The sequence below is a fragment of the Rhamphochromis longiceps genome, linkage group LG8 (genome assembly GCF_057381845.1).
Source record: "Rhamphochromis longiceps isolate RC_006_pf linkage group LG8, R_longiceps_female_GT1.1, whole genome shotgun sequence".
NCBI lineage: Eukaryota > Metazoa > Chordata > Actinopteri > Cichliformes > Cichlidae > Rhamphochromis > Rhamphochromis longiceps.
In genome coordinates, this window is record NC_140564.1 from 16,584,698 (window position 1) to 16,609,202 (window position 24,505).

General features: G+C 39.3%; 2 protein-coding genes across 2 annotated transcripts; both read left to right on the forward strand.

The window, feature by feature from the left end:
- The first annotated feature begins 2,965 nt into the window (after positions 1 to 2,965).
- LOC146663350 (uncharacterized) lies at positions 2,966 to 6,650 on the forward strand. The gene is made up of 4 exons (XM_085415267.1): positions 2,966 to 3,050; positions 4,394 to 4,601; positions 5,523 to 5,672; positions 6,076 to 6,650. The coding sequence occupies exons 2-4, from the start codon at positions 4,406 to 4,408 to the stop codon at positions 6,303 to 6,305; spliced, it is 576 nt and encodes a 191-aa protein (XP_085271393.1). The 5' UTR covers positions 2,966 to 3,050; positions 4,394 to 4,405; the 3' UTR covers positions 6,306 to 6,650.
- A 1,295-nt stretch (positions 6,651 to 7,945) lies between these two features.
- On the forward strand, positions 7,946 to 23,086 carry LOC146663351 (vesicular glutamate transporter 1-like). Its single transcript, XM_085415268.1, has 13 exons — positions 7,946 to 8,531; positions 14,349 to 14,601; positions 15,629 to 15,747; positions 15,846 to 15,960; positions 16,064 to 16,151; positions 16,269 to 16,355; positions 17,908 to 18,044; positions 18,490 to 18,639; positions 19,719 to 19,851; positions 20,596 to 20,706; positions 20,828 to 20,955; positions 21,055 to 21,124; positions 21,250 to 23,086. The coding sequence occupies exons 1-13, from the start codon at positions 8,470 to 8,472 to the stop codon at positions 21,540 to 21,542; spliced, it is 1,746 nt and encodes a 581-aa protein (XP_085271394.1). The 5' UTR covers positions 7,946 to 8,469; the 3' UTR covers positions 21,543 to 23,086.
- The last annotated feature ends 1,419 nt before the right edge of the window (positions 23,087 to 24,505 follow it).

Genomic DNA, 24,505 nt, shown 5'->3' on the forward strand with positions numbered 1-24,505 from the left:
GCTCTTTCCACTACCTGCTGGGTGTTGCTGCCCATCAGCACAATTATTTTTCTGGGAAAGTTGAAGCATATCGAGACCCGCCGAGAGGTAAATGTCTGTGCAGCTACAACAAAAATGATACAACGACAATATGAACATTTGTTTTTCTTACAGCCTTTCTTTCTGTTACAGCTGGAAAGAGTAGAAGCTGTTTCTGACTCTTTCCAGCTGTAACAGAAAGAAAGAACATAATACTTTTCATTTTCTATAAATCCCCAGCAGCTCATTTACAGGAGTGCAGGTGAAATGAAACATGAGGGGGTGGGTCTATTGTAGCTTTTGCTTTCAAATCCGTGTTTTAATTGTCAGATAAAGAGAACAGTCAGTGCTTTTCTTTGTTTTGTTTCTCTTTCTTATCTCTCAGTCCTTAAATAGGGCCTGGGTCCTTACCCCGGGTCAACACACCTGAATCAAATGATTAGTTCATTACCAGGCCTCTGGAGAACGTCAAGACTTGTTGAAGAGGTAATTCAGCTGCGTTGGATCAAGGACACATCTAAAACCTGCTCGACACCGACCCATGAGGCCTGGAGTCCCCCACCCCTGGCTTAGATGATTAACTGTCAGAATATTAAGCTGAAAGGGCTGTACGTCTGCTCACTCCTAATATTCAGAGTGTAACTACACATTTAATACATTTAAATCCTGAAAAAGAAGTGCAATTTTCCCACATGATAAATACATGCTGCTGTAGTAAGTGAAAAAAGTCTGTCAGCATGCATCTTTAAACATTCATTGTAAGAAATAAATATAAAATGACAGGAAAATTTCTGTCAATTCATTGCCAAATTTGTCAGAAATTTTTATTATAGATAGTGAAAAAATGGGAACTTTCTATCATTTTATTGTTCATCTACATCTTATTCGTCTTGGTGTCGTATGAATGACAAGGGGGGAGGTCTTAATCGGTAGGCAACACACAAAAATTGACCTTTTTAAAATCAGTCCAGTGGGTCTGAGTGTTTGTCTTATGTTTGACACCTCTGCCATAAGTGCATTTACTAAAGGTAAGGTAAGGTAAAGGTTAAAGGTCAAGTTTTCTGAAAAATCTTGGGAACACAAGTTAATGAGTTTAAACAGATCTTTGACAAAAACAGGCAATGAAGTTCAGACACTGTGTGGTGATGTGTGCTGTCCTGACAATACATGTAAGAACAGACTGTGATTAAGATTAAGAGCATTCATACCTTAAGACTTAGTGAATTATGTTTGCCTGTGGTGACACAGGTAATTCAGAGGCGACCTGGCAGGCATGTGCTCTACAACTTCATGAAGACTTGCGCCCCCTGTCAGGAGGCTGAGGTGTAGCACCTGAGGCTACCAGTAGTTTTATTTCATTTCAACTTTTTCTATTGTAGCTCAGTTCAGATTCTGTTTCCAGAGTACATTTTCTTGTTAATATAAATATTATTATTTTAAGTTCACAAAATAATTTCGTTTAGCTATATTTTTTCCAAAAGCCTAGTTTTCATTTTTATTTTAGTTGACTACAGTGTTTAGTTTTTAGTTTAGCTTTAGTTTTTTATAATAACTTTGTTAATCATTGCAGTATATCACACAGTCAGTTAAACTTCGGAGATATCAGTCTGTGCAGTTAGGAAGCATCAACCATAGTGACTCCATTTCACCTGATGCACTTGAGCGACTACAACAAAACAGTCTTTAAAATGTTTTAGCAGGTGCTGGACACAGACGATCTTCCTGACTGACTTCTGCTGAGGACTCAACTCAGCAACAGGAGCAGCAGTATCTGGTCTTGCAGGAGGAGCAGTGCCAGTGTGCATACCTCTCTAGACAATGATTGACCCATTGCCAAACCGGTCATGCTGGATGATGTTTCAGGGAGTGCTCTGCCGTATTATTAATCATGAATTTGCTCTCATCTGTGAAGAGAACAGCATTCCTTGGCTGGACTGAAAGCTCTGGTGTTCTCTGGTGAAAGCCAGTGAAGCTACATGGTGGTGCTGGGCTGTGATCGCGTGTCCCACTAACGGACGTTAAGACCTGTGACACAGTCATAGAGTCTGTTTCCCACAATATGGTCTGAAACTTGAGTAGCCTGCTGGAGGTCATTTTGTGCTCCTCCTTTTCTTCATCACACAAACGATTACATATCGGTTCTGCTGCCCGGTTGATGCCCTTCTGCTGCTCTGTCCAGCTACTCTAGTGTACTGGCCCATCTCCTTATTTCCTCCACACTCTTGAGAGTGTGCTCAGAGACACAGCAAACCTTCTTGTGCCATGATAGAGGAGCTGCACTACCTGTGCTACCTGAGTGTGCTGCAAAAACCATTTCATCCAACCAGCAGCAAAAACAGAGACACAGCTCTGAGCTGTGACCAAACCAGGCTCACACAGCTGCTGCTTGGATCGCGAGGGGCAACCAATCAGGAGAAAGTTGGACTGAAGGGAATAAAAATTAGCAAATAAACTAAGGTGTAAAGGTGTATGAGAAAAATAAACATTATAATTAACTGTAAATCATGCAAAGCAACTCATGTATGAGTTAGAAAGACAATTTGGAGCTGGAAGCAGGCATAATAACTCCACCTTTATGATTGTACATGCTTTCTACTTTCTACATTATTTAGCATCTGTCTGAATCACTACAGATGATGAAAGAATACATGAATTTCACAGACACCTTTTTAATGTTCATATTTGTCCAGACTCTTCCAGACTTTGTGCATAGCAGTAGTTTCAACGCTGTTCTGTATGATTTATGCAGTTACTTTAAAAAATATCTATTAGAGAATAATACTAGCAAATAGGTTGATATTTTGAACTTTCACAAGTCATAGTAATGGAAAAAAGATATCTGTGTCTACCTGAACCTAGCACTTGCCACATGTATATGCTTGGGCGTGCTCACGTATGTCCCCTTGGAAATATTCAGTGTCTGGGGACTTCAGTTGTCTTGGATGCAGTCTCAGCTCAGTTGTTGAGAGAGGCAGGGGGGAAGGGACCAACGCCCAACTCTGAGAAAAACGGCAGCCTTGGTTTGACCTCAGGTAAGCACAGATAATTTATATTAATTATTATTATTTTGTCACAGTAAGTGAATATTTGATAGACAGTTAAATGGTTCCAGATATGTGTTTTTAAAGCAGGAATGGGTCTGGTTTACAACATGAAAATTATTACTGTAGAAGAAAGCATCTGCAGTTCTCTTTTGATCATTTGAGTTTGTCACCATAACTGTTGTACAATGCACAGTATTGCGCAAAAGTCTTGAATTATCCCTAATTTCTTTATATTTTGCTAGGAAAATTGGAAATAGTTGCAGTAATCTACTGAAAAACTTGCAAACGAGTATACAGAGCACAGTTTGTACAATTCAAATGTGCGTGAAAGCCAATATTTGTCTCGGACACCTTTATTCTCCAACACAGGCTGAAGTTTTCCTGCAATTTCTTTAAGTAGTCTTCAAGAATAGTTCTCCAGGGTTCTTGAAGAACATTCAAAGCTCTCCTTTGAATTTTGGCTACCTTTTGTTCCATTTCTGTCAAAAGGATCCCACACTACTTCAGTAATGTTGAGGTCCGAGCTCTGGGGAGGCCAATCCATGACTGATAGTGTTTCAATGTGTGTTTTTCTATCCAGTTATGCTTTGGCAGTATTTCTGGGATCACTGCCATGCTAAAAAATGAATGCTCCATAAAACCTGTTTCCTGATTTTCAGACCAGTTCTTGTGTGGTTTGGCGTCCCTCAGAATTTATCTTGACTGCTAATCATCTGCTATGGGCATTCTTTTAGGTTTGGCACTTTGTCTGTTCTTCAATTTATCCTCAAAAGTCTCCTCCAAATTCTTAAGCACATACTGCAGATTATCTGCCAGGTTTTTAACCAATAGCACTGAGAATCCCCCGTTTGGTGCAAAAATACAATTTTATGCCTGTCAAACTGTTTTAGCCTTGGCATTAAAAAAAAGATCCAACTAAAGAAATGGGAACAAATTAAAAACTACTAGTAATAAAGTGTTAAAAGATTCAGTGTAAGTTGTATGTTATTTGTAGACAAGACACTGGTTCATCCATTGAGTCATGTGCCTTTTTATGGTTGAATGAGTCATAGGTAACTATTAAAAGGCTTACCAAATGAACAAAAACAGGTCAGGTACACAACTGGACTGAAAGTGAGTGAAAAACCAAAGAAAAACTTTGAAAGACCTTCAGAAAGCCTGAAGAACTATTGCTCAAGAAACCAAAACATAAACAAAAACAAGAGATGATTCAACACTTTTGCACAGTAATGTATATGTTTCACTTTTAACATGAGTAAGATGCAGACTAATGAAGCAAAGGTTTTGTGTTTTATTATTATTTTTATTATAAGCATTGTTTTTATTTGTAGGTGTACTCATAGATGACCAACATGGCGTGCCTGGCGGCTCTGTGTCTCCTGTTGATATTTCCGCTGAGCAGCTCCCAGAGCACGCTGGAGTCTGAGCAGAAAATCAGCGCCCATAAGGCCCCAGGAGCAGCTCCTCCTCCTCCACCCCCACACATAAGGGACCTACTCCAAAAGGAGGAAACCAATAATTTAAACGCAATGCGGACATGTAAGTGTGTAAACACTGGTGAAGAGAGCTTCATGTTCACTGCCATCCAGCAGTGAGACAAGATAATTAGTTAAAAATTGTACCATGTAAATCCATGTAAATTCTTCCTTTAAAAAAAAAAAAAAAACTTGAACAATTTTTTTTAGATTAAATAAGTACTACTCAAAGTTAGATATATACTTTTCAATAGGAGTGTATGGCCCTAATATCATCATGATATCACCTTTGGTTAGGGTTAATAGGAAAGCATCAATATGAGCCATGTCAGGCTGGGCAGAGCACAACGTGTGCAGGGTTACACCGTTGTAGGGATCACTGCATCTTTTCAAGACAGACAGGAAGAAAGGGGAGCAACAGCAATGACCAGCCGACGCTTATTTGTCAGCTTCAGTCTGCACTTTAATGCATTAACACTGCAGTGTTCTGTGCGAGTATATGGAAAGTTCAATGTTTTCAGTAAGAGCTTACAGACTGCAGATTGATCCATGCTATGATTAACTGAAGTGCTGTCAAGTGCATTTCAAGTTCACTCCACTGATGTTTTGTTATATAAAAATAATATGTTTTCTATTACAATGTGATGCTGCTTATAGTTCAATTTAAAAAGTACAGGCTGACTAGTTTGGACAACACAGAAGAGTTTACATTAACTTCAAGTAATTGGAGAGATGGAAGAAAGTTAAGTTATACCCACTGAAAATATCTGAGTGGCTCAGTTTGGACAGCTAAATGTAAAGTGTTTATAATCAAATGGCACATGTATTGTTTGAAAAATTAGACTTCTGGGAACTATTTAGGATTTTTATATTGCAGTTGCTTGAATTGGCAGTGCTAAATGCTGAATTCCTGTCCATCTCAATTTTAAAAGGATTTTTACGTGAAAGCTCTGATGAACACCGTCTTGTGTTTGTGCCTCTGCAGATGCCCTTGTAGACAAAGATAACGCCAAAGTGGGTCTGTTCATCGCAGCAGCCATGGGAACATTTGCTCTGATGGCTGCAGTGTACTGCATCTACAACAAGTTCTACACCAAACAGCAGTACATGCACACCCAGCTCAACAATGACCCAGGTAGCTTTGATTGTTTCTGAGGTAGAACCATGTTCAATTTGAGTGGGAAACAGAAATGATCAGAACCTGTGTGGCAGCATGTGAAACTATTCCTGAGAGACTGTCAACAGCAACACTTATAAGACACTTATAAATTATCATCAGCGGGAAAATTACTCTCTCATCTTTTCTGTCTGATTTGTTGATAGCAAAGCATTTCCTGTTTGCTGCTGTTTAGAGGCAAAGTGATGCTTTAGTGTGTGGAAATGCAAATCTGTAATTTATACGCCATAAACAAGACTGATTATGTTTGATTTTCTGTTGTTTTGGAGTCTTGTCCTTACATTATCTTAAGGCTAAAATCTAAAAAAGCTTTTCTATTTAAAGAAAACTTTTAAAAGTGCATTTTATTTTCTGTCTGCAGACACAGACTCCCTGGACCCCCCCCCTGTGTTCTTTCACGCCTCCGTCAGCTCCAGTGTAATGGACCTGCAGAAAGCCGGTTACGGCTCCCTCTCGGACACTCCATCCATAATTTCTGTCCCACCCAGTTTGTCCCCTCCTCCATCTGCCATGCCCCTGCCTGCCCTCTTCCTCTCCTCTCGCTCTCTTAGAACTATATCAGCAAAGGATCTGGAGAAGAGTTACATATGACATGCTTGTGTAGGTTACTGTTTTTGAATGATGGATAAGGGAGTAGTTACAGTTACTTGAATGTTTGTGTTGTTTTTTTGTACACATAGACTCATTTTTGATTTTACTCAACAGCAGTAAAATAAAGAGGAAACTAAGGCACAGCTTAGCGATATACGGCGCCTTCACATCCAGTTCTGTTAATGTTAATCATGACTTCCTTTAACCTCACTGCCCATTATTCTCATTCACAGTCATATGCATGAACTGTAGTCATTTTTGCCGTGTTTTTGTTTATTACACATAATAAACTAGATATTTCCAGCATCTTATCAAAGCTGCACCACCCTCTAATTAGAAAATAAACTCTCCAAATTAAAAAAAATATATGTCTTTCGAGTTTTGTGATAAACAATTACAGCTCCATGAATTACTTCATGAGCTGCAGTGCAAGTTTAACTAATGACTTAAGCAAAATAAACCTAACACGCCTGATTTAATCTGTGCATGTTAAAGGAATACAGACTCTTGGACTGGGAAAGGTGTTTTGCCTCTTTAAAACTATCTTGACTACTGTTTCAGAATTGATATTTTATGTATAATACTTTATATTTGATGATTTTGAAAATATAAAGTTAGGTACATCTTTAATATTTAGATAGTAAGAAGATTTTCTATAGTGTCTCTGCACACCACCACAGTGGTTCCTACATCAAACAACCATGATGTGATTGAATTGCAGACTTTCAGCTTTAATTCAGGGGTTTAACAAACATAAATAACATTACATTTAGGAAATTCAAGCCAAACAAAGTTCAACAATTTCAGAGGCTGAAGATTAATGACAGACTTTTAAGCAGTTTTCACTGGAACTGTCAAAGAGATGCTGGTTAATATGAAGGAAGCCATTGTTGGGTTGGGAAAAAAAGCCCAAATAAATCTATCAGAGAAGCAGCAACAACTTTATGAGTGGCCAAATCAACAATCAGGCACAGTTATAAAACAATGAACGCAATGGCGAGTTTCTCAAGGTAAAGAAATGCCACGAAACTGCTTCTCACTCAGTTGTCAAGTTACATCTGAGCCTCTAAAAATGAGGGACTGTTTATAAAAAGAGCTCCTATTGTCCAAATCCTCATGAACCTAGCTGTATATGCAGCACTTCCAGTGTAAAGAGACTGGAAGATAAAATCAATACTGACACTTTTGTTGATGGACAAACGAAAATGTGATTTTAAAAGACCGACCCACATACATAAAATACTTCAATGCAGTTTTTCTTTTTCCACTTTTTCTATCTACAGTATACAGTTACATTAAGCCTGTTTTACGCTAGTTTAGACATTTCTATATGTAACAAAAAATGTCTCGAAAAGAAAGCAGCTCGCCAATACGCACCAAATAAGTGACTCCATTAACTTATAATGACATATAGCAGCCCTGCCTCTGTCCCTGCTGGTAAGGTGCAGATCATGAAGAGATCAAGACTCGCCTCCTCCATTTGTGATGTTCTATTGATTTTCAATCCTTCTAAAATTTATTTCTGGTCATAAACGCGAAAAAACCTGCAATCTAATCCACAACCACTGTCCCGAGGTGAGTCTGCGTACCTTCTTACAAATACCCAGAAACTCTATTAATATTCTTGGTGGGACAGTGTTTACACTAACTCCCCATTCAAGGCTTGTGCAGTCCAAGAATAGCCGCGGCTTGGATAGTCGGTGCTTAAAACGAGGAAGGAAGTGCCGTATACCTTCCTCTCACTACACACTTGGAGAGATTAGCGGCAGCAGTAATCTGTTTCAGGACCATGGCCAGAGACAACGTTTGGATATGAATCTTATCGAAAGTTGCCTACGACTCTCTGTGAACCTTTACGGACACCAAACAGTGTGACGAAGTTTGTTTGGACAGGGTATCCGGAAAAGTGGGGCTGAACATGCATATTCGACTGGTTTTATATAAAGGGACTTGAAGGAGGCTCAGTCAAATCTCTGGACAGTCTGTCGCTAATTACGAGTCTCGTTTCACATGAAAGCGTGAGTTACGAAAGCTGGTGACCCAACCAAATCGGTTCTTTTAATGTGAGTAAGAAGCAAGAAGCCGGGAAGCAGAGGAGAAAGGCTGTGCGCTCAGTCGGGAGCGCGCAGAGACTGCACATTGGGCCGGTCCTGGAGACGTGAGGATGGAGGTCCGGCCGGACAGGTTTAAGGCCGTGGCAGCCAAAACTCTTGGGAAAATATACGGGTATGTAAAATCTCCTCCTCAGGGAACAGAAACAGAGCAGAAACATCTGCTGGATGACCTTTAATGTTAAAAAGGAGCTTTGTGTTTAGCGGTTAAGCTGCGGACCTGAGGGGAAGTTCAATCTTACTGATGCTGAAACATGGCCTGTTAGTCTATCAGTGTTTCTATTAAGAAGATTTAAAGAAATATAATGTCCAGAGGCCCGAATCAATAATATGGAAATATGTGTCCGCTTATAAATCTTTCATATAAGAAATGTGTACACAATAACTCGCTGTATGTGGCACTGGCGACTTAAAGTAGCTGATAAGAGATTAAAAAAGAAACCCAAATTAATTTTCAAACTCTCTTTTATAAGCAGTGTGTATCATTCTTTGTTCCCGAAGAACAAAAAAACAGAATGAAGTTACATTTCAGGCTCAAAATGTTCTCTCAGTGTAAGATGACGCGCTGGATCGATATTTGGATCCATTTCTCCTAAGCTTGCCGTGCTCTTACATTGTCACATTACAGAGACACTGTGACACCGTGTGTGTGTGTGTGTGTGTGTGTGTGTGTGTGTGTGTGTGTGTGTGTGTGTGTGTGTGTGTGTGTGTGTGTGAGGGGAGGGGGTGTCCATCTGGAATTTTCTGAAAGACTAATAAAACTCTGTGTTTCACTTTCTACCATTTTTAGAGATTAGACAATGTTGATAATCTGCTCGAATTATTCTTGAAAGAGGAACTGTGTGTTTAGCGTAAAGCAGGCCTAAGAAGCCGGTCATCTCACATCTCATTGGTAGACAGTAACCTCTTTCAAAAAAACAGCTATTTTGTCATAAGAACTTGTTATATATCGGTTAGAATAACAGAAAAACAGACATTTAAGAACTCGGTATCATTTTAATGACTTATTGGGACACTTTTATAGGTTTATAGCGACAGTGCAACCAATTCCGTTGACACTCGGTGGCAAAAAACAAAACAAAGCAAAAACCTTCATTGGGCACTCCTGAGAAATAGCGTGTAAGAACCTGGGCAGTTATCTGATAGCAAGAAACTCATAGGTGGACTCCCCTTTCTTTCTCTCGGGATTTGATGCAGCGTCTAAACACTTAAATCCCCTCCAGAAATAGCATCTCCCTGTCCAAGCTGTCGGCCCACGTAAATCCCTGCAGGGCGTACACCTTGGCCACGTCTCTCTTCCTCTCTAGTAGCCACATAGCTTGTCATCTTGTCCCTCGCCCGCGCACCCCCCCCTTCATAGCCGGGATTAGGACACCCGGCCTGCGGCAGAGAGCGCAGGTCATCTCACTGGAGCGCACTGCTCTCACGTGCTGTACCTGGCTGCTTTGCGTAAAAGGCTCACCGGCCTGCTTGACCGCTCCGACTCTCCGCACGCGAAATCCGCACCTTACATTCGAAAATGACTCTTTATTTACTTGTTGTAAATGACTAAACCTTTAGCCTGTTTTATTATACAACTCTCCGCCTGATGTTTACTTCTCAAGCGTCATCTTCTTCTTTTCAAAATTGATTAGCGCAAATTAGCAGTCACGCGATCGTCTGTGATTTCAGTCAGTGATCACAGTAGACAGCTGGTACTTGTCTTTATTTTCAGGTTAAGCAGGAATTTGACTCAAAGACACTCTGAATCTCTTATTTATCTCAGGTTTTATCCTCAAAACATTTACCTGGAAAACTCGTTCCTCGAGAGTATTTTATGATTAACTCTCTAATACTTTTTTCCTTCGTCCGTTATAACTGCCACATGAGCGGATAGAGGATATTTTAACATTTTATATTAGGAGACTTAGTTCACTAAGTTTGTATTAATGCCATGGAGCATTTTCAGACCATCAACTTTCTCTTATCTAATCAATTATTCCAAGGTGTCCGAGTTGACGGTCTGCCCTACATTTGTCCTTGATGTTTGAATTAAGAGATTAACCCGCTGACGGAACTGTATTGATTTAGGAAATATAGAATTCAGCTCTGCTATACTCCAATATTCAGAACTTTTACTTTTTTGGGATTGAGTTCAATTGTTCCACAGGAATGATTCAATCTGGGCTTTTCTACAAGGTGTAACGGGAGAAAGGGAGAGAAGGTCAGGCAGCTTTTAGGGATTACGACGGATTTTCCTTAACCTGGGGTCAGTCATGAAAAGTCACTGCAACTGATACAGTATAAAATTAAAAATATAGTGGCCCTTTATAATAAAGTCCTTGACCTATAGTATAATTTGTCAAAATGCTTTCACCACAATTAGTCTAGGGTGTAATATTCAGTATCGAAAATACTAACTGATTCCAAATGAGTCTAAAATGTCAGTGCAGCAGAGCAAGGAGGTTTTAAAGGAAACGAGACCTGCATTTTGAAGTGTTGAACACCTTTAGATTAATTTAGAAGGAGGCACAATTTATAATGTGACTATTTCTAATATAATACGAAACTTTAAGGCAATACAGACACGTTTTCATTCTTTACACAGTGTTGTTAGCAGTTTTGGCTGTATGGTGTAATCTCCCCTTTTCAGATTGTCCACATTTTGTTGCATTATACTTCATTTATTGTGTTTTCTGGTGGACATACCTTCTAAATAAATGACTTGGAGTGCCCCCTTAATCAGATAGGACAACTCTGAAGCATATTACATCTTGCGCACCAAAACAATGTGTAATTAGAATGAAAGAAGGGGTGTTTATGATATTCTATTATGCACATTATGCCCTTAACAATAATGTGCAATTGCAATGTAAGAAGAAGAAACATCATTGGCTGTTTCTTCTAAAATACCCAAAATATGTTAATTGCATAGAAATGCTCAGTGTTAATAATACCTTTCCTTTTAAAATGTCAGTTGTGTTTTGAGATGCTTAAAAATGACAAAAATTACATGGCAAATGTTGAGAAATTACATCATAAGTAGAGAGAGCTTTACTGTAAAGTGAGACCGAAAGCACTACAAGTGTACAGCTAGTGGAAAAAAAACTACATATATGGACACTAGGGAAATAAACTGGTGTAAAATAAGGAAGGACTGCTGTGAATTATGTGTGAGAATATGTGTGAGTCAGAGGAGATGCCGGTAAGGAGCAGAGTTAAAGATGAAAAGGAGACAGGAAGAAAGACGAGAGAGGCCAGCCCAGACAGAAATAGTCCAAGAGAGCCAGCGATATTAATAATTTAACAACGAAAATCATTAATATTTGATCGGTGTTGAAGATTGTTGGAACCCCTGCTTACAGTTACCAACAGAGCATGTTTTATAACGGCATAGCTGTTTTCAATCGTGTTGGTATTTTGTATGAATGTTCTGGACAGATTTGTTGGCAGGAACACAAATGGCCTCACAGCAGTTCTCTGGTAATAACCATGTCATTTTAAAGTCTGCAGGAAATATATTACATAGCGTGATATAAACAACTGCCTTAACTCCAGGGCCTACACAACAGATGTACTTATAAAAGCTTTTGCCACTAGATGAACAAGCTCTAAATGTTGTTGAATATCGCAAGTATGACACACAGATTTACTCACAACAAAAAAAGAGATCTGGGAAGTGTTTTGACCTGAGGTGTTTTGTCATATGTCCTAGTCACTTCTGCGATTTCCTTTGTTTGTCAACCTTCAGTGACCTTAGATAAAAATACACTTAAATCTAGGAAAAAAATATTACAGCATCAGAATCATAAGAATCACTTAAATGTGCCATCAGGACTGGGGTTTTTTTGTACAAAATTCAGCGTGTGAAAGGTTATTTTGTGTGCATATTTTGATTTGGATAATTTTATCAGCTTTGTTTGTGTTTGGTCTTGAATGTCTCACGCCATCCTTCAGTCTCCTTAATAATTACAATGATCACAATGTCTGTTTGGTTAGGAAGAGTATGGTGATGCATCAGAGGTTCACTGTGATCACATTTACCACAGCGACGTATACAACAGTGGAAGAGGTTTTCAAATTGCATGGCTGATCCAGGTCAATAGAAGCTGCTCACTTGTATATATAAAACCTAAAGGGCAGTGATGTAGTAACTCATCCAGCTCAATGTTTCACAATTTATAAGATACTGCCTGTAAAATGGCAAATGTGACCTTGACCATGATTAGGTGATCAATGTTTTAAGTTTCACTAAAATCTATTCTTACATTTTCAATTCAATTTTATTTATATAGCACCAAATCACAACAACAGTCGCCTCAAGGCGCTTTATATTGTAAGGTAGATCCTACAATAAAACATTCAGAGAAAAAAACCCAACAATCATATGACCCCCTATGAGCAAGCACTTTGGCGACAATGGGAAGGAAAAACTCCATTTTAACAGGAGGGGGGGGGGGGGCGACCATCTGCTGTGATTGGTTGGGGGCAGAGGAAGAAGACAGGATGAAGGACTTGCTGTAGAAGAGAGCCAGAGATTAATAACAAGTGTGATCTGACTAACGCTCTAACAGGCTAGACCAACGGCATCATGAACTCATTGGTCCTTTAGCTGGATGAGCTAAAAACTGATCTGTCACTTCCTACTTGTCCACCTCTGAAACATGAAACAATACATAGAAACTATTGTGGCTTTTAGATGCACTGACCCTAAGAAGATAAAACTGGATATAGTTATACATCCAATATAAATTAGATTTTATTGATACTTTTATTGATTATTGCCTCCATGATTGCTTTTTTTTTGTCACTGTTTCACTGAAGTGTTTGTTGCATTCCATGTAATCATACAATGAATGTGATTTACAGTATCATAACCTGCTCTAGTCTTTTCCTAACCTGTCAAAATTGTGGGTAATTAAAAATCAGGAAGAGTCGGTTATGAATGCTAATCTGGTTCATTTAATCTCCTTTCGTTCAGTACAAGTTGTCAAACAAAACATTCCCATGATCTCTGCTCTACATTTGCACAGTTGATTTTTGGCTAAAAGCTGCAGGTTTGAGTTTGTGGATGTGCTTTGGCGAAGTATAGCCATACTCTGTGCATCTCTGCGATCGGAGCTGGACCTGCAGTGGTCTTATCTTACAACTCAGCTTTTCACATGTCATGTTTAATAGATGACTGCTACATTTAGATGCATATTTGATGCTTGTCGGAGGCTGACAGTCCGTGTGGTTTCTAAGGGTTTTGCAGTGAGGCAGAAGAGCAGCTTGCTTTAGGCTTTTCTTTTTTGCTGGCGGTTTCTGTGAGGGTGCAGCGCAGAAATCCTGATTGTATTAACTTAATGTGATAAGTTAAAGTGTTAACAGCAGGTCCCAGCAGTGGGATGCTAATGGACATTTGTGCTGACTGTGATTTTTTTTTTTAAGATGCTTGACTTAGCAGTCAAACAGACACCCAAGAGGACTGTCTGAACATCTAAACCCACTCACTTTCATCAGGCCAAGTTGTCAGTCAACAAGCTTTTCAGGATCTGTTTTCACTGTGCCAGCAGGAGATTGGAAAACCTCAGGCCCACTTACTGATTCCTCCGAAGTTAAATCAATGACATGCATTAGGCTTTCAGGACTTAGTAACTGTTGAACCTAGTTATTTCCTGTCACTTATGAATCATTGTTTAGCTTAAATAAATCAGTAAACAATACTATCTGCTAGGAGAAAGCTTTTTGAAATGACTCATTTGCATGCAAGAGTGTTTTGTTGTGTATTTTCAAGGTTATTTCTTTAGCAAGTTATGCTTAAGAGATAAGAAATACAAATATTTTTGTCTTTATTAAAGAATACAGTTTATCTACCCCCTCTTCAAAGATAACTTGTCAGATTTGTGATACAGGAACAATAAAGTGACCTAAATGTAGATGACACTTTTAATCTACCCACTTTTCCTCTCAGAGCCATCGAGAAGAAACAGGAAAATGGCGAGACCATCGAGCTGTCGGCAGAGGGCCGGCCAGAGCTGGTGGAGGAGAAGGAGATGCCTGTGGTGGACTGCACGTGCTTCGGTCTGCCCAGGCGCTACATCATCGCAATCCTCTCTGGCATTGGTTTCTGCATCTCCTTCGGTATCCGGTGTAACTTGGGCGTGGCTATCGTCAGCATGGTCAACAGCCACACCATCTTCAAAGACAACAAGGAGGTTATAGTGGTGAGTGACAGCAGATGAGTCTGAGTTAATGTTAAATTCTCCCCTGAAGTGACACAGCCAAATTACATATTGTGTAATATGACTGTTTATGTTTATGTTGTTTTAAGGTTGTTTTGGCCATGGGGGGTTGTGCTAGGTACCCTACATATGACTATATATGTCCAATGGACTCATAAAATGCTGAGTTAGGATTTAACAACATGAGAAAATGTTACACTGACTGGAATGATAAAACACGAGTAAGCGTAACAAAGTGTCAGATTATTAAAACTAACACAGCAGTACTTTCATGAAAATGATTTCTCTCTGTATTATCACCTGAAGGCAGCACCTCCTATGATCCCAAGCTAACTAGTCATAAAGAGAAGAGCAAATTTCCGCAACTAACCAGGACTGAACAATGCAGGCATCCTAAAAACCAACCCACCAAATCAAACAAAGTCAGAGTAAAAACAAAATACTGGCTATGAAAAAGGTTTATTCCAATTCCAGCTGTTTGATATAATTAGATATTAAGTATTGGACCACGCCTCCAAACACGCTGCTTCCGGTTCTCATCTATAGCTTCCCCCAGTTCTACAAGCTATTCCCTCTTGTTTACGTGTCTCACCCTCCCTCCCCTTTTCAGTTCTTTAACTTCTTCAATGCTATTTAGTACACGGGGATCTGCCAGGCCTGGGAGCCGCCGGCAGTTCCCTTTGAGGCCCCCCCCAAACCGCAGCTCAATTCGTGTCCAAGCATTCACCTTTACCTACTTAAACGTTGTCAAACCTAACATGAGGACGCGGGCCCAGCTAGTGAATGTTTGATATAGTTGAGAGATCTGGTGGAATACTTGTGGCTGGTCAGCAGATGTCAGTAGTGGTCAGCATCTGTTTTTTTATGGTTCTTATTTACTGTTAATTATCTAATGTCCACTTTTAGATGATGTTAAATACAGTCTTGCTTTTGAGAAGTGAAAGAATAACTCATCTGCACATATCCAGATATGATTTTAAATGATGTGTCTTACTGTGTGTCCCAACAGAAAGCACAGTTTGACTGGGATCCTGAAACGGTGGGAATGATCCACGGTTCATTCTTCTGGGGATACATTGTAACTCAAATCCCAGGAGGGTTCATTTGTCAAAAGTTTGCAGCAAACAGGTCTGTTAACCTCCTGCACCGTGCAAGGAATAATCACCTTTTGTCGCACAGCATATTCAATGGGGTAATTTCTTCTCCATGTTTTGTTTCTTTTTCAGGGTGTTTGGCTTTGCTATAGTGGCAACATCTTTCCTGAACATGCTCATTCCTACAGCAGCTCGTATGCACTTTGGCTGCGTTATCATTGTCAGGATCTTTCAAGGACTTGTGGAGGTGCTTCTCTCTCCCCTGAAGTGCAATGTGCTTCTGTTTACATAATGCAGTTGAGATTATTTACAATCATGCAAATTCCTACATTCTACTCCTATTCCCACAGGGAGTTTCATACCCAGCATGTCATGGTATTTGGGCCAAATGGGCACCACCTCTTGAAAGAAGTCGCCTGGCAACAACAGCCTTTTGTGGTGAGTCCGTGATCAGTGGCCCTGCTCTGCCTGCAAACAATGTGTGATAGATTAAGACAATTAACAACAAATATATCTAAACAATATCAAAATAAAATCAAAATTTTCCTGTTTTAGGTTCTTATGCTGGTGCTGTGATTGCCATGCCATTAGCTGGAATCCTAGTCCAGTACTCAGGATGGTCATCTGTCTTCTATGTGTATGGTAAGACGCCTTTAACCTGGGCCTCATTTCAAACCCTTCAGTTTGGAATGAATATGCATTTTTCTAATAAGCTAACTGTTGTTGATACATGAAAATGCGGATGCTTGCGACGACACTGAACGCACACAGTAGAGCCTCACTCATAATGAAACTATGAGAAAAGGAAAACCACAACAGACCAGCGCCATAAATACCAGAAGGATGTAGTCTCATGGTAAAAAAGAAATTACACCACATGTCATGTCAAAACTGTTATACGTTCAGACACAGTACCGTGGAACGAATCTTGAGCAATGCCTTAGTTCTTTTTATTTTTCGACAGCGCAGCAATTTATTGAAACAGCATATGTGACAAAAACAGTTTTAGTTCAATAGTTCAGTACAATTGTAACAAAGTTGAAAGTCAATATTTGACTACCTTGATTCTTTGGCACACAAAATCTGAACTCTTTGAAGGACATTCAAAGCTCTTCTTTGGATGTTGGTTGCCTTTTGTTTTGTTCTCTGGGGATCCTACATTCCTAATTAGTGCTGAGGTAAACTTGGGGAGGCCAATCCACAACTGTGTGTTTTCCCTGTTTCCCTTCTGTCTTCTTGACAGCCACCCTCCCACTGAGACAAACTCTGTTGAAGCTTCAGTGAACAATAGATTGATGTATTTCTTGGGAGCACTTAAAGTCACAGTGTTAGGCATTATTAAGGTATTAGCAAGTGCTTAATTCATTATTTTTGCAGCATTACTCCTCATTAGTTTGACATTCATAAAAACAGATATATTATTATGAATGTTATTATGATTATTAGTAGTGATGTAATACCAGTGATAGTTGTACATGATGTAACAATAACAGACAGATAAACATATCTGTATTTATAAAGCACATACTAAGGAGGAGTAATGATATATAAATGATTAATTAAGCACTTATTTTACCGTGTGACACTTTTATGAAGTGCTACCAACGTTTTTACTCTTTCTTAAGGACTTTCGGATCGCCTTCATTTGCAGATAGTTTTTTTTAGATGTGCCGCTTCCTCTTTTGACCTGCAATTGTCCAGTTTCGGCAAAACTTTTAAAGGAAGCACTGCACAGCATGCTGAGATATGCTCAGCACATCTCAAGTATTTTGAGTGCTTAAAGATTCAGCAGACAGGTCTTTGCGAATCACTTTGTTGGTGGAAAAAAATATTTTTTTTGGATAGAAATGGAGCAAATTATTTGTACTAGCAATGTGTAGACACAACACTGGTTCATCCCTCGAGTCGGATCAGCTCAGTGTCACGTGGCTTAACAAATAAACACATTCTTCTGAACATAGTCAGGCACGGGTACAAAAACTGGCCTGAAAAGTAATCAACGTCTAAAGAAAAACTCATGAAGACTAAAGAAACATTGCTCAAGACCACTTTTAAAAGTTACAGCAAAGTCTGGCTACTTGGAAGAAGAATCTAAAGAAATGACTGGTCTTTGTTTGCACAGTATTGTAATAACAAATGAGTTAGTGTGTAAAAAAATAATCTTTTTTCTCCAATCTGCCTGTTCCTTCCCCAGGAAGTTTTGGTGTTATGTGGTATTGCTTTTGGATCCTGGTCTCGTATGAAAGTCCGGCAGCTCACCCCACCATCACCGAGGAGGAGAGGAAATACATTGAGGAAAGCATTGGCGAGTCAGCCCAATTTACAGTAACGGTCAGTACATGCAACAGATTTCTCAAGATCTCTCAATTAAAACACTGCACTTCATTCAAGGGCATTTCACTAGTTTACAGGATTGCTATGAAACCACGTTAAAAAAAACCCCTCTTAAAAATAGGTGAGTTTATATGCTGATTCAAAGTGAGATAACGGAGATGATAAACAAGCAAACACTGAGTCAGAAGCTCAATTGTTTATCTGTCACAGTGACAGATTTAGAAACTCTTTGTTAGCACTCATTTCTGTATCTGCAGTCAAGCAAAACTCAGTTCCACACACCCTGCTCTGTTGTCGTTTGTGATGGTCGTTTGTTTCAAAGGAAAACATTTAAGAAATTAATTAGTTACGTGTTCAAGCAAAGAGCTATACACGTTTGAGACAAAATCAGAGAACTTCTTTACAAAATCACTAAAATCATCATCACATTTTTCCCTTACAGAAATTCAACACACCGTGGAGGGCCTTCTTTACCTCCATGCCAGTGTATGCCATCATCGTAGCCAACTTCTGCCGAAGCTGGACTTTCTACTTGCTCCTCATCAGCCAGCCTGCTTACTTTGAGGAGGTCTTTGGGTTTGAAATTAGCAAGGTAACACGTGCAGCCGACAAGCAAAAACCTTTCAGCAGTTATATCAGAAAATAAAGGACATCACTGCAGCTTTGGTTGCGTGTCTTGCCACTGCAGTGGTAAATTTAAATGTCCTCATTTGTACCATTGCAGTTTGCACACCTTATATTGACAAATCATGAAGCACTGACAACAATTTTTCACCTTAATTTACTAAAATTTAATTTTTTAAATTGTGTTATTCTATGGAACATTTTTTTTTAATATCAATTCATTTATAGGCTGTTACACTGAAGCATTTCTATTTTAGTGTTATTGGTCATTCAAAGCTTTGTCTCATATTAACACATACACCCAATTTAGAATCACTAATTAAATATCCTGTATGTTTGACTGAGGAAACCAGAGTACCAGAAGAACAACGGCTTTAGGGAGGATTTCTATAGAGCCATTCTGGCACCATTACAATGGTCTGCACCACCCTGCTGCAAATAAGCAACAGGAGAATGCACAGAGTGCAACTGCCCATTGACAGGAACTGCTCTCTATGTTCCTTCCGCAGGAAGGATCCTGGACCTTGAATTTTTTATTACAAGATCCTGATGTCAGCCATCGTTCTGATGTCTCAGAGCATTATCTTGACAAAATAAAAAGTGTGTTGTACACCTCTCTCCATGCTTTTGCATATGCTATATCTACACTGCTGACATTTATGTTCAAGCTCAACTTTGACCTTTAATGAACTTAAATTTTTATTTAAAATCTTGGTGAAAAATAAGAGTTTTCTAAATTTGTTTTTGTATTTGAATGTAGTTTGTCTTTCAAAACTGCACCTTAAAGTCTGGAAGAAACTATATGAATATGTACTTTTCTGTGCCTCATAAGCACGTTAGCTTGAGCTCCAGTCCAGGCAGATTATAACTGTAGTGACAGAAGTTGCTGCGATAGAGTGGTGAACAGTCTTGGGTCCAAATGTAAAATATTTCCTTACCCAGGTTTCTGAGAATGTACGTACAATAACATGGCAGAGATCGCACTGTTTGTGCCAACTTCCATGGATGTTTTGCACCTGTTAAGGCTTTTTTCTTGTTCTCATCTAGGTGGGGATAGTGTCTGCTCTTCCTCATCTGGTTATGACCATCATTGTGCCCATTGGTGGCCAGATTGCTGACTATTTGCGATGCAACCACATCATGACCACCACGAATGTCAGGAAGCTAATGAACTGTGGAGGTAAGAAAGAACCAACTAAAGGGAAGGGAAAACAAAAACTTGCATAAAGGAAACAATCACATTTGACAGGACAGAAACAGCCTGGGAAGTCAAGGGCAATGTGGACGTGCTCACATCTGTGAAGAATAACTGGCAAATGCCAGTAAATCGACACAGCACCTGTCTGTGAGCACAGGTCCCATTCAAGGACATCGAGCTCTCATGCCACGCTCATGGACTCTCATTATCTGTGCAGCCTGTAAGGGCTGCAGGTTATGCTTCCAAACTGGACAGACTGACAATGCAATAACTAAGTGCTCCCTTAATTGTTTATGGAGCAGGGTATATATGGTCCTTTAATTTTGAGAGGTTAAATTGGCACATACTCAAAATCTTATATAAAATTATTTGAATTTTATGTTGTTTTCTGCATGCGCTAACTTTGAAGTGAGTCAAGCGACACTGAAGAAACAAGCACAGTAACACGACTGTGGTGAGAAGTCATTTACCACATAAGGCAAATGATGACTCACCAATAACAGAAGCCCTGCCACTGTCCGCTATTTTTACATTGTACAGAGAAACCAAACAGCAAACACCAAAGTGAAATGCAGAAGCTTGCAAGGCACTTATCTCTAACCAATCGACAAGACTTCCAGGCCCATTCGGTTAGCGAAAAGTGTGAACACAAGGCAACAAAATAAGCACTCACACTGTTATATTTTAAAACTATTTATATGTCTGTTTTTTGCTTGCTTGCATCAGGGTTTGGGATGGAGGCTACCTTGCTGCTGGTAGTTGGTTTTTCACACACAAAAGGCATTGCCATTACATTCCTGGTCCTGGCTGTGGGTTTCTCTGGTTTCGCCATTTCAGGTGAAATATGAAGTGTTCCTTCAAAGATTTTAATCATAAATGATATGCGACTGAAAGTTAAGCAGCTACATAGTTCTGTTTTTATCACAAGATGGTAATAATATTAATGGTTCCTCACAAGGTTTCAATGTCAACCACCTGGACATTGCACCGCGGTATGCTAGTATCCTCATGGGTATCTCCAACGGCGTAGGCACCTTGTCTGGGATGGTCTGCCCACTTATAGTCGGTGCCATGACAAAGCATAAGGTGAGAACTGTTTCTGAATTTGTGACTCTAACTGATAATAATGTGTGCTTGTAAGTGTAATCAACTTTCTCATGGTTCTCTCTCATGTTTTCCTGGTAGACGCGAGAAGAGTGGCAGGGCGTGTTTCTTATTGCCTCACTCGTTCATTATGGAGGTGTTATGTTCTATGGTATGCATAGTCTCCTTTCTTGTGCTTAACCGGATCAACTACAAAAATTCTGAATGAGGAAAATTCAGCAAAACTCTGTATACTTGTCAGCTCTAACAGTCAGTGAGTTTGTGTGTCTGCTGCAGGTATTTTTGCATCTGGAGAGAAACAATCTTGGGCAGAGCCAGAGCAGCTGAGTGACGAGAAATGCGGGATCCTGGACGAGGACGAGCTTGCAAATGAGACGGAAGAACTGTATCGCACAAGCGGTGGAGCGGGCTACGGAGCCACGAACCAGGCATCGGATCCCAACGGAGGGGGCATGGCTGGGGGAGGAGGAGGAGGCTGGGTGTCAGACTGGGACAAAACTGAGGAGTATGTCCAACCAGCCGGAACCAATAATTATCTTTACGGAGGAGAGGGCGACCGAGAGTTATAACGTAAAGCCAGCAGACACAGTTTATCAGCAATGTGGAATTTCACTCAATGGCATTAAAAAACTGGTGGGAATGTGGGGATGGACAATTTTCAGCAGGTCTGACTATTTTATCATAAATTAAGAATTTCACAGAGACTGCACAGTAGAGATGAAGACAGTAGTAAACGTAAAATGTGTTTGTGCATGAGTGCAGTCGTTATACGCTGTGTGGCAGAATGGTGTCACCGGCCCACCTTCAGACATGTCGGAGGACGGCTTTAGGCCTGGTGTGGCGTTCTTTGATGCTTAGTCATTGTAACTGTAGAAACTGGACTGACATGACATGGATTTCATTTCTATGCCTCTTATTTGTATTTTAATCACTCGTGATTACACATCTTTAGGTGCACAATGATCACACTGACTTTTCTTTTTAGGAGAAATTGATATCTATTGTCAGATTAGTTTCGAAGACAAGATTTTTCATAGGGGTGGCCAAGAGAGAAACAACCTGCTGTAGGTTTATGTATTAGTCTTCCTAGTCAAATGGTACATTTACTACATAGAATAATAACGTATTTGTTTGATTTTTATTTTTCACCCTTATCTGATTTAAAAAACAAAACAAAAAAGATCTGCAACCACCTGTTGAGATACTCTCAGTCATGACAAAACAGGTTTGCTGAAGATATAGTAATTTCTGGATGTAATTTCTCCATTAATATATAGTTGAACATAGCCACCCATGGCCACCCCTTGTCTCTGCCCCTGGCCCCAACAGGTTTTTGGTTGTTTTGTTTTCTTTTTCATTATTGTCCTTAATGTGCACATTTTAGAAAAAAAAATCATGTGCCAATACAACACAATATATAATGTTCTGTAGTATTGGTTTATTCATCCACTGAAAAAGGAACTGAACATCTGCAAATAACACCACATCTGGCTTTCTGGGAAGTCTACATAGACATTTTAGATGCAGTTTTTAACCACTGTATGTAGTGGACTACTACCTTGCCTACTAGCTGTCATACTGTGAAAAAAAGCATATAGGATTAGTTTAAATCTCCAGAACATCAACGTCCTCTTTTAAAATTAGACTCTTAGGTTAGAAACTGTTTTTCTTTCTGTTTCTTTCTGTTTCTATTCTTTCTGTTTCTATTTCTAAATAGAAACAGAAAGAAATTTTGCAAAAACAGAATTTTGCTTTGTATGATTAACATCTAATACGTCCTCTATTGGTATTATTTTGTTCTGCTCCATCTGTGTTTGAGGCTGGCATCAGAGGAAGCAGTTTGCTGTCTCCAGTGAAGTGGCAAAGCACAAACAGCACCAAGCTGAGGCTGTGGGATCAGTTTTGTAGCGCTCTCATTTGAAGGTGGACTTTAAATTGAATTCATATGTGTTTAATAATCCATAAAATATCAATTAAAACCAAGACCAGTTAATAAAAATGCTGAAAATCCCAATGGCATTTCTCTGGACAATTTATTTTTATTAGTAGATGTGGTCATGTATCTAGTTAGTCATTAACTAGTAATGGGATGGTACTGTTTACTGATAGGATTGATATTAAATGTTAGGATTTTTACTATTTCTGTCATTTTTCATTCATTTATTGTTAAATGTTCTGTTCTTAATTATAAACTAAATCTATGTGGAAAATGTGGAAAAATACTGAAGAATAAAGCTTAGAGGTGATAGCTTCCACAGTAGTCACAAATCTTTATATTTGGCAGTTTACCCTTATGCATTGCTGCCATTTTAATGTTTTAACCTTTCATATCAGACGGTACAGAGTACATCTCGCTATAAGTTCATTATCACGCCTGATTTGTACTCCACTGTAAAACAAAACATCTGTTTTCTCCATGTCAGCTCTGTTTCATGCATGATTCAGACACTAAGTGTGCAGGTCTTAAACATTCCTGACCCTTGGTTTCATGTTACCCCTAATGCTCTGCTCCATCCCAGACAGAATATTGATCACTGAGCTTAACTGTGAGCATTTGGAAATGAAGCGGAAAAATAGATTTTGACGGCACAGCCGGTAAGAAGCACAAAGCCTTGGGGTCTCTAAAATCAGTGGTATCATCATGCATCCATTTGTGATTGAACATATAACATATTATACAGTATATGATACCTGATAAGCATGCAGCACTGCATCCGGTGTAATTTACTTGCCCTATTGCGTGCCAGTATGAATGTTGTGCAGAGGCAAAGGACACAGTAAAGAATGGACTTAAGAGAGCCTGAAGACCTAAAAAAAATTACGACAGTAAAGGGTCAGCATTAGCTTTCTATTGAAATCAAATATCTTGTGTGTGTGTGTAAAACCATTACTGGAACTATAGATTTCCTCTATGATCACAGCAATACATTCTAAGTTTTCAAACCACAAACAACGACAAAACATGACATAGCATATTACCATCGTTCACATTTTATTTAGCACAACCAGTAAGAAATGCAGAAGCAGTGTGTTAAATAACCAACACCCTATTTTTCAATAGTTTGTAGAATCTCAAGCAGCAGTAACTTGAAGTGTCAACTCACTGGCTGCAAGTTGTCCGTTCTCTGCGGCTTCAAAACAAGCCTAAATCATTACCCCTCCACCTCCGTGCTTGACAATTGGTAAAGTTTTCACATTACTGCAAATTGGATCCTGGTTCAAATAACCTGTGTGGCTCAGACCCCACATTACATCACTTTACATTACAGGGGTTAGGGCTGTGTTCGATAGGGGACAAACATTTTCTCTCTGGTTGTCTGTCCAAAACACATCGTTACAGAAATTGTTTTGCCATCTTTAAACAAATGCATTTTTCATATTCCATGTGAAGACACAGATAAAAAGTAGTTTCGGTCCTGTGTTAAAACTGAAAACACTAACTGTTCAGCTGAGAAACTGTAACAGCTGTAATTTATCACAGATGGGTGTGTTCATCCTTATCACTTAAACACAATCACATAAACACCATGAC